This window comes from Schistocerca nitens, chromosome 8 (assembly GCF_023898315.1).
Source record: "Schistocerca nitens isolate TAMUIC-IGC-003100 chromosome 8, iqSchNite1.1, whole genome shotgun sequence".
In the NCBI taxonomy this organism is placed as follows: Eukaryota; Metazoa; Arthropoda; class Insecta; order Orthoptera; family Acrididae; genus Schistocerca; species Schistocerca nitens.
In genome coordinates this window covers 195,716,370-195,726,838 of record NC_064621.1, presented here as the reverse complement: position 1 = coordinate 195,726,838, position 10,469 = coordinate 195,716,370, and the positions used below count along the sequence as shown (strand labels likewise).

The following is a 10,469-nucleotide window of genomic DNA, read 5'->3' as shown; positions in this document are numbered from 1 at the left end:
ATAGAGGTGGAAGTGTAGCTACTTGTCTGTTTCAGAAGGAAACTGATAAAACAAACTTTCGTCGTTGTCGAGAGATATTTTTATAAAACGGACATATTGATGTCTTTTTGGCAGTCGGTAGTCATTACGCATTTGACCTAAAATAATGCCTGTCACCCTGTCCTACGTGATGGCATTGATAATGTTGACCTAAGTATCGAAAGAAGTAACTCCATTGTTTACGTTATAACGTCCCTGCTGATATATGGTGGTAGAGGTAAGTAAAATAATAAAATTACCTCTGAAGAGAAAGGCAAAGATACGCAGTACAAAGAAGAATATCAGAGAAATACTGAAAATTAAACGGGACTTAATTTGGCAAATAGCCAAATAGCTAGCCACGGGGGGGGGGGGGGGGAACGAAAAAGGAACAGAGAATAGTAGTCGATGCTCTACAACGCCAACTCTAATGAGAAGGGGTTTTATGACAATACTCTTGAGAATATGAATAAGCATATTGCAGCCAACGACTTCGGACAGAGCACTGCTATGTAACAAATTTATATTTTAAGTTTTGTGATATAGTATAGTGCGGTGGGAAGCACAGTTAATCACAACAGGCTACAAAGAATGAAAGATGAAGGTCAAATGACGGACTCCTGACGAATGAGAGTCCCGCTGCCAATTATATGTGCTGTTTGTTACGTGAAAAACAATGTCACACGCTGAATACAGCGCACTTTATCTCAAAGCTTACAGAAAAAGTCCAGTTAAAAAAAAAGAAAGCACAGTTTCTCACAGAATTCCACGTATGTACTGTGAGGAGTGACATTTGTCTATAGGGAGAGGCTGTGCCCGCATCAGCCATTATGTAGATACATCAGGCCACCTGCCCAGTTCGGTTTCTGAGTGTATGTGGGAAATATTCAGAAATTTTGTCGGAGACCTCTGTGGACCCTGCCAGTTTCATAAACAGATTACTCCTCGCCAGCAGGAGTGACGAAGCTGACAGTTCACCGAGGGCCACAGACCTACTGCCGCAGATGGACACTACCGTCGTGATGGACCCACACAGTTGCAGTATGCACAAAACGCAGTACGCCGTTCGCCATAGAAGGCCCAGATGAGGTCTCCCCGAGGACGCCTGGGGTGCCGAACTCATTCGGCAACAATCTGGAGTCCTTCCAGAGCGCCTCGCAGCATTAAGCACTCCCGTGAGAGAGCGGTACGGTGCGGACCGCGGGTAGTCGGTTGGCGCCTCGCCAGAGCGCGGCGCTGCAGCGAGTGTCCGGAGCTCGCCCCTGGGACCGCCGCCGCTGGTCAGACGGAGTCGCCCAACAGCCGGTCATCGTCCTCCCAGGGCGGCGCTTGGTATCAGAGCTCCACGCACTCCGGTGACTTCCAAGAGGCGCCGGCGCGCAGAAGGTTGTAGAAGCGGATGACGCCGTAGATCGCCAGGCACTGTGGACACAAACAGAACAAAGATTCATTGCACCTGCTGCTACATACACACTGACCACCTCTCTGGTGGTGTTCGGCTCGGAGAGAGCCGATCCGAATCTATAACGTCCCGTTTTCATCTTTCTTAGGAAAAATGCCATGTATATGTCTGTCCGCGTCATCGGAAAGTAAATTTACTAAGAATATGACACTTTTCTTCTATATACAGCATTGGACAACATTTTGAGCAGGTTACATGCCTCTAGATCGAACATGCTGCTAATTACCGTTCCTAATTTTATGTCTAACTGCAGCCATGTGGTCTGTCAATCGCTTTTCCGATCAACTGGAGTACAGTGTGACATCAGTGACAGGTATGTTTTCTGAATGAAAGGCATTTATGAGAAATATAAAATTTACATGCTATAAACACATATGATCACTTCATATCGCTCGTGTACCACCATTACCACGCGACTTAGAGTTAGCCATTGCATTTGGCACGAACTTGGATAAGTGATAGATTACTAAATTAATCACTAACACTTACATATTCTGAGCTGACAAAAGCCATTGGATAGCGATATTTACATAATGCATATATACTGGGCATGGCAAGGAAAGCGTTTCTGAGGAAGAGAATTTTGTTAACATCGAGTATAGATTTAAGTGTCAGGAAGTCGTTTCTGAGAGTATTTGTATGGAGTGTAGCCACGTATGGCAGTGAAACATGGACGATAAATAGTTCGGACAAGAAGCGAATAGAAGCTTTCGAAATGTGGTGCTACAGAAGAATGCTGAAGATTAGATGGGTAGATCTCGTAACTAATGAGGAGGTATTGAATAGAATTAGGGAGAAGAGGAGTTTGTGTCACAACTTGATTACAAGAAGGGATCGGCTGGTAGGACATGTTCTGAGGCATCAAGGGATCACCAATTATTGGAGGGCAGCGTGGAGGGTACAAATCGTAGGGGGAGACCAAGAGATGAATACACTAAGCAGATTCAGAAGGATGTAGGCTGCAGTACGTACTGGGAGATGAAGCAGCTTGAACAGGATAGAGTAGCATGGAGAGCTGCATAAGACCAGTCTCTGGACTGAAGACCACAACAACAACAACAACAACAACATATACACATGGCGATAGTATTGCATAAAAAAGTATAAAAAGGATTTGAAATGGTGTAACTGTCAATTGCACAGCTGTGATTCATGTGAATAGGTTTCCTACCTGATTACGGCCGCACGACGGGAATAACAGACATTAAACGCGCAGTGATAGTTGGAGCTAGAAGAATGGGACATACCATTTCGGAAATCGTTAGGAAACTCAATGTTTCGAGGTCCACAGAGTCAAAAGTGCGCGTTGCCGTTCACCACGGAAAACGCAGTGGCCGATGGCCTTCATTTAACGACTGAGGGCAGTGACGTTTACGCAGAGCATTTCTGCGTGAAATAACTGCAGAAATCTATGTGGGACGTACAACGAACGTAACAATTGGAACAGTACGGCTCTGGCAGCAGACGACCGACTCGAGAGTCTTTGCTACGAGCACGACATCGCCTCCACAACCTCTTCTGGGCTGGCTCGTAGACCTTTGATGACTGGGAAATGGTCATCAGCTCAGATGATCCCTCAGTTTAGTTGGTAAGAGCTGACTGTAGGGTTCGAGTGTGGCACAGACACCTCGAAGCCATGCATCCAAATTGTCAAAATGTGTGTGAGATCTTATGGGACTTAGCTGCTAAGGTCATCCGTCCCTAAGCTTACACACTACATAACGTAAATTATCCTAAGGACAAACACACACACCCATGCCCGAGGGAGGATTCGAACCTCCGCCGGGACCAGCCGCACAGTCCATGACTGCAGCGTCCTAGACCACTCGGCTAATCCCGCGCGGCTCCAAATTGTCTACAAGGCACTCTGCAAGACGGTGGTGCCTCTGGAATAGTTCTTAAAAGTCATTTTAAGTGAAATGTCTAGGCTGCAGAAAGCACTGAAAGCTAGTATGGGTATAAAGTCGAGTTTTAAAGGAAAAGTCATTATGATCACTTGTTCAAATAACAAGATTGAAAAAAAATTTCAAACGAAAACCAAAGATTAGTTTCAATGTTCTTTTTTAAAGAAATCCATAGTATATTCTTCATTTCCCTTCGTTTGTCAAAGTGTTCTTGCGGTCCTTGTTTCTGTTGTGCTTGCATTTTTCCTCTAACCATTGTCCTATTTTTTGTTATGGCAGGCATAGATATGGTTGTGTTAGCCGAGAAGACCCAAGAGATAAACCAGTGACGCCGATTGCGTGGAAACAGCGAAATCTGTCAGGTCATGTGGCCGCGTGTATCGGATCCCACAACGCGGTATGACGGTTGTGCCGCCACAAAGGGGCATTGTGTTAGTCACAATGGAGGCATAGCGAGCTGTTGGTGGCAGAGATGTTTCGTTTATTACAGATAGTAGGCAAGTGAAAGGTTACTTGTTAGAAACAGTGTGTTTCGTTAATTACGAGTTTATGTGCTCTCCAAGGGTCTGCACTGGTAGATATATGGCATAACTTCACAGAGTGGTGTGCTGAACTTTTCTGTCACCTTTTGTTTCTGTTTGTTCTATTTTCTGGTGTGATAGTTGTAAATTGTGCTACAGCGCTGACAAAGTAATAAATCAGTGTCGTGGCAGTACCACATGATCTGGGTTTTTTGTCTTCACGTCACGCGATGCTGGCTAGAATCATCTTAAAAAGACACTCAGATACTATGGATGCGAGATGGGTCATCATCCGTGACGTCATCGTTACACCGCACAAGGTCTTCCACAGTTTAATGGGCGCGATAGCGTAAATTTTAAGTAAGGTAACTGTCCGAAACAATATATGCCATAATTAGAGAATGTATCCGATACCAAGGGGCTCTGACGAGCAGAAAATTATGGAGTATTATAGAAATGTGCTAAACGGCATAGGTCGTAGTTGTAGAGTGTCTATGTTTAAGTAAATACGTCAGTGAAACCATAGGGCTCCTGAAGCGCGATATACTGCATGGGGATAACAGGTCAAGTTTAGGATTTTAACGAAATTCTCCGACCATTATGATCAAAAATGTGATTGTAGCGACATTTCGTGGATTTCTTTTAGTAAACAGATCTTTTCACATTTACGTGCTTATTGTTCGCGACATGGTAATAAGCTATAATAGGCGTTTAGAGTAGCGTGTCACGTGAAGGGTGAGATGACTAGCTTGAAGAAGACGAGTGGTACGTTGATAAGGCTAGGAGTGGGGAAGGATAATGCTTAGAAAAGGGTGAGAGGATGAATACGAAGTTTCAGAATATTAGCAGGATTACTTTTGCAGGCTGCCTCGCTGATTCCCACACCCCTATTCGTACAACATGGTATGACACAGCTGTCAGAAAGAGTGAAAGAGGTCTATCCACTTCACAGTGAGACAGCTTAGGAGTGTTGCAAGGAGCAGAGATTAACCGTGAATGGGTCTCAAGCAAGTGTAGTGTATGATGATTCATGTCGGCTGATTTATTTTACGACTAATGCTGGTTTTTAGAGATAACCAGTGACTACAACCACATAAGCGGTGGAGAGACTTCAAAGGTGTCTGAGTATCTGTGTTAGCTGTGTCACGAACGGAGTAATATAGATACTGTGTGCCAAAAACTAATGAATTTGGTCAGCAATAAAAGGATAAGAATTAACTAGTTCCAGGTGAAGCTACAGGACAGTTTCATGGGCCGAATTCTTCGAACAGGGGGAGAGTGTAACGACACGAGCCTAGTCAGAAGAGCTCGATGCCGTAGAGCGGTCCAGTACGGCAATCATCTCATTCAGCAGTGTGCTGCAGTCATCACCGGGCGTGGCCGTCCGCCTACCGCTCAGTGCCAGAACGGTTACCGTAAGCAGGGACGCTTGGACAGCGCATAAGAACTTCTGCAGCAGAAACTTGTTTTGACGCGGATAAACACTGGCCGTCTGGCCAGAGTAGATATGTGTCAAAGCTGTGAGTCGTCCTGTTGTCAAATGTCATCATCAGCATCCTCCGTGAGGTCGCCACTGCCCTGATAGGACTAATTGCTTAGAGAGTCCAGCAAGTCCCCTGACGGGTCAAGGGTTGAACTGAAGCCCTCTTAGCAACCGACCACAGGGGCCAGTCGCCGGCAGACAGCAGCTGGTCCGGGATTCGCTCGCTGGACGTCTGTGACAGTCATTTGTCACGACCAGGCGGCACTCGTCCTGCACACAGCTTCAGCCACGGCCGTGCTTATTGACTACACAGGGTCACACCACGCTTTCATGTTCCCAAGCGACAATGCGCCATGTCACCTGGGCACAGTTGTTCGTGATTGGTTTGAAGAATATTCTGGACAGTTCGAATGAACGTTTTTTTCACGTAGATCGCCCTACGTGAATCCTATCGTTCTTTTAAGAGAGAAAATCGGTAGGTCAATTTGTTCTGAAACTCCTACACTGGAAACATTTTCGTAATTATGGACGGCTATAGTCGCAGCATGGCTCAATATTTCTACGGCTTGTGTAGTCCATGGAGCGGTTCTAGGCGTTTCAGTCTGGAACCGCGGTGCTGCTACGGTCCCAGGTTCGAATCCTGTCTCGGGCATGGATGTATGTGATGTCCTTAGGTTAGTTAGGTTTAAATAGTTCTAAGTCTAGGGGACTGATGACCTCAGATGTTAAGTCACATAGTGCTCAGAGCCATTTGAACCTTTTTTTTTTTTTTTTTCCAGTCCACGCCACGTCCAGCTGCTGCACTACACCGGGCAAAAGGAGGTCTGACACGGCAAAAGGAGCTATCGCTTATGTTTTGTCACCTCAGTGTATGTTAGTGCAGTTTCTAGGCAGCTGGTGGCACAGTGTAAAGGGTACAGAACAGTAATCAGAGAGCCGTGTGAGGACGAGTCCCTACGCGGAAGAATCCGTTTTTATTTTGAATTTCTACGTTACTTACACTGAACACAGGCCGAAATAATGCACAACAGACTCTATTTGTGAATGCTCTCGTAAAAGGCATCAAAAGGTACGCCAAAGACAATTTTGTTCAAAAAATGGCTCTGAGCACTTTGGGACTAAACATCTGAGGTCATCAGTTCCCCAGAACTTGTAACTACTTAAACATAACTAACCCAAGAACATCACACACATCCATGTCCGAGGCAGGATTCGAACCTGCGACCGTAGTGGTCGCGCGGTTCCAGACTGAAGCGCCTAGAACCGCTCGGCCACAACGGCGAGCAAATAATTTGGGGCTGCAAGAAAATTTACATAAAGTTTGTAAGCGGAACTTCGTATATAAAATTAAATACTGCTATTTGCAGGGGATGATTTATAGGTGCTGGAGTGATATTCATAGTAAAATTGACGAGCCAGTAATTATCATGACATCTTGCAAACGCTATAAATGCCACTTTTTTATAACTACATGGTTGTTTTCAAGTTTCTGTAGAAAACAGATTTGCTGCGCGAAGTCTATTGAGTTCCCACCTAGTCAAGTTAGACGGCAGTGATTTATATTTTGAAATACATTCATGTACAGAAAAAACAGGTCACCTTGTACAACTAGAGACAGGACGAGTATATTTACAGTACAAATGCACAGTATATTCTGCATAAATGGTGAGCATTTGGGCTATGCCAATCCGTGGGTTCAACGACAACATCGATATCGCGGTACGAGATCACCTACAAGTAAAATGTGTATCCGGCCCTCGTTGTCGCTATAAACCGAAGGTAATGGATCAGCGTGACTTCAGCATTCGTGCAGGATGCCTCGCAGACTCATGCGGTAACCGCACCGTCAAATCAGTGAGTTTGAAACCGGGCGCAATATTGTCATGGGCGAATGTGAAGCATCCATCCGCGAAATTGCTACTCGTGTTGGACGCAGTGTTTCTGCAGTGCAACGGGGGTGTACAGAATCATTCACGGAAGGCCGTAGAACACGACGAAATGAGTCAGGTCGCACCACTCACATCATTGCCCGAGAAGATCGACACCTCATCCAAATGCAATTGCGGGAGATACCTGCCTCCTCGTCGGCTGTGGGGCAACACTGGAACAGTGGAACACATCGTACAGTATCAGGGATGAAAGCCCGTCCTCGTGCATTACGGCGTGGGTTATTTGCGCGGCGTCCTTCTCCGTCTACCATTGACGAATGTGCAGAAACATGCTCTACGGCAATGGTGTACGGAACAACATCACTGGGAACAGGAATGGCATCAGATAGTGTTTTCGGACGAATTCAGGTTCTGTTTGTTTCAAAATGATGGCTGCATTTTGGTTCACCGCAGACAGGGGGACAGGCATCACAGTGACTACATTCGCACAAGACATAGAGCGCCAACACGATGCCTTATGGTGTCGAGTGCTATAGGGTACAACCACAAATCACAGTCGGTGCGCGTCCAGGGCACTGCGAGCAGTGTAAATGAAATGTCGTGTGACGACGGCCTCCCGTCGGGTAGACCGTTCGCCTGGTGCAAGTCTTTCGATTTGACGCCACTTCGGCGACTTGCGCGTCGATGGGGATGAAATGATGATGATTAGGACAACACAACAGCCAGTCCCTGAGGGGAGAAAATCTCCGACCCAGCCGGGAATCGAACTCGGGCCCTTTGGATTGACAGTCTGTCGCGCTGACCACTCAGCTACCGGGGGCGGACTGCGAGCAGTGTGACCCACTCGAATGACATCCTGCGTAGCCATACCCATTTTGCACAGTACCCCAGGCGCCATTTTTCAGCAAGACAATGCACAACCACATGTTTCTTCACGAAAATGTGCCCTCCTGGTGTGACAGTGTGTCAACCTTTTGCGTTAGCCACACAGATCACCAGACTTGTAACAGACCTGTCGGCAATCGAAAAAAAAAAGCGTGGGATGTGGTGACAGACTGGTGCAGCGTTGTGACTCAATATCAACCACCATAGATGAACTTTGGGATCAGGTGAATACAGTATGGATGACTACAGCACTGGATAAATTTGCGCCTTATATGCACCGATGCCATCTTGCATGGAAGAAGTTATCTGAGCATGTGCTTAATCGATATGACTGAAATGTTAATCAGTTCTGCAAAACAAACATGTGCATATCCTGTGAATATGAACGTCCTGTCTCTACTCATTCACGGTGTTCTGTTCTTTCTCAACATGAGTGTAATCCGGCACGTTTCGTGAAGAATTTCGTCTGCCGTAAGTGTTTTACGGATTGCTTGCTCTACCGCACTTATAATATTACACATAGGGACACTCCGAGGCGCTGGTGCTAAGTGAAGACCATTCTAAAGCTCCGAACCGACACCCGTGTCTCCGTCATATTGATGACAGCTCATTTCGCTTATTAACGTTTTGCACAGTGTGGTTCAAAGTGCCGGCTGGATTTGCCTTTCTGTTTGTCTGCAGTCCTCTTCTGTGATGACATCTGTTTTTCAACAGTGGCTACGTTGATCACCTCTCAGTCTAGTTGTAAGTTTTGTTGTTTGCAGGTCGACAGCCAGTAGCTCGCGACCGTCAGAATTCAGCAGCCCCCTAGTGAAATGTATTCTCCGTCATAGGCAGGCCAGAGCTGGCGCGACGACAGATTCCTCTGGCTGCCTCTCGTGGGATTTTAACCACCTGACGTGGCTAGAAACCCGAGAAGATTTTGTTAATTCAAATCGTATTCACATTTTTCGCATTTGGTTTGTCCTTTGGATATTATTTCTAGCCTTATTAACACTTAATGGAAGTCAGAACTATCTCCCATTCCCATTGGAACAACTGAAACAACATGCAATACTCCTGTCTTAAATGCATGGCAGTTATCTAGAGATGCTCGAAACCGCCAGTTGAAACTAATAACAAAGTATTTTAAATAGACCACAAATCATGTTGTTACTAAATGATTTAAACAGTTTATCTTACCAAAATCCAGTGTTACCTGCCACATGCCACCACCGATAAATTATCTTCGCATTTCATTATGTGGCACTATTTGTGGGTGTGATAATTCGAAATACGTCGCACTTTTGTTGATGAAAATAAAATACCGAAAGAAAACGACCCTTGAGTTATTTGTAACGAAGCTCTGTATGGTCTATTACTTTTTACGGTTTGCTACGAAATATGTATAACGATTTTGTTACACTGGCTAATATCATAACTCTTGGCAGCGGTCATCTTCATAAATGGCGGATCCTCACGTTAAGGGCGAGTAACCACCAGCAGCGCATTTATCGAATCACGCATGGTCGATGAATCGACCGCACATAGGACGTAAGCGAAACGTCCCGCACACTTGTTGAGGCTGTCAGTATGTCATTTCATGCTGAGAGATTTAATCAGGGACAAAGCACTCACTCTCTCACATTGACGTTTTCTGTATTGAGGAGCGACGAACAACAGCCATCGATACTGTCACTAAGAACTCTGCGAGAAGGCTTGCCAAGAATGTGACTACAGATGAGATATCTGTAGTATTACGTACAGGACACACCCCGAGACTGTTTTGGAAACCACTGTACATGCTTAATACACCTCTCAGTGAGTATTAAGACGCTGTATTTATGTTCTGGGTCTATGAACATTTCGCTTGACGATAAAGCCTCGGTGTGTATGAAGGGCTACACAGACTGAAATGAGGGATCGATGTCCCTAATTTGGTCTGTAGTAGGTTCCTAATGTATATGCTAAGCCAGAAAATTATAATGTTCTTGCAGAAATTATTCTGTGAAATTGTCGCCATAATTTTAGGAAGAAGACGCACGTGTGAAAAAAAATATTTTGCAAGTAGTACATGAAGGGCATCAAGTAAGTTCCATCCAGATCGATTCTGCAAAATTATGCTACAAAGATACGATTATACGAAAAAACTCCGTAAATGTATGGTTGCATGGAAGAAGTTTTAATTCACAGAATCCAATTCATTATAGAGGACGGTGAACATTCAGTAGAGCGAACGTAATGTAGGCTGTATATGTAAGGAGAGCTGACACTGTAATTATACATTACCTGACAAAAAGAGTAAAGAACCTATGAAGGGTGAAGAAA

The 10,469-nt window shown here is 45.2% G+C and overlaps 1 protein-coding gene across 1 annotated transcript in view; it reads right to left on the bottom strand.

Annotated features, from left to right (window-relative positions):
* Positions 1-519: 519 nt before the first annotated feature.
* LOC126198934 (uncharacterized) overlaps positions 520-10,469 on the bottom strand; it is a 1,245,788-nt gene continuing 1,235,838 nt past the window's right edge. Inside the window, exon 8 of the mRNA XM_049935572.1 lies at positions 520-1,440. Coding sequence (XP_049791529.1) covers positions 1,354-1,440 — 87 coding nt within the window. The 3' untranslated portion in view covers positions 520-1,353. The remainder of the gene's footprint in view (positions 1,441-10,469) is intronic.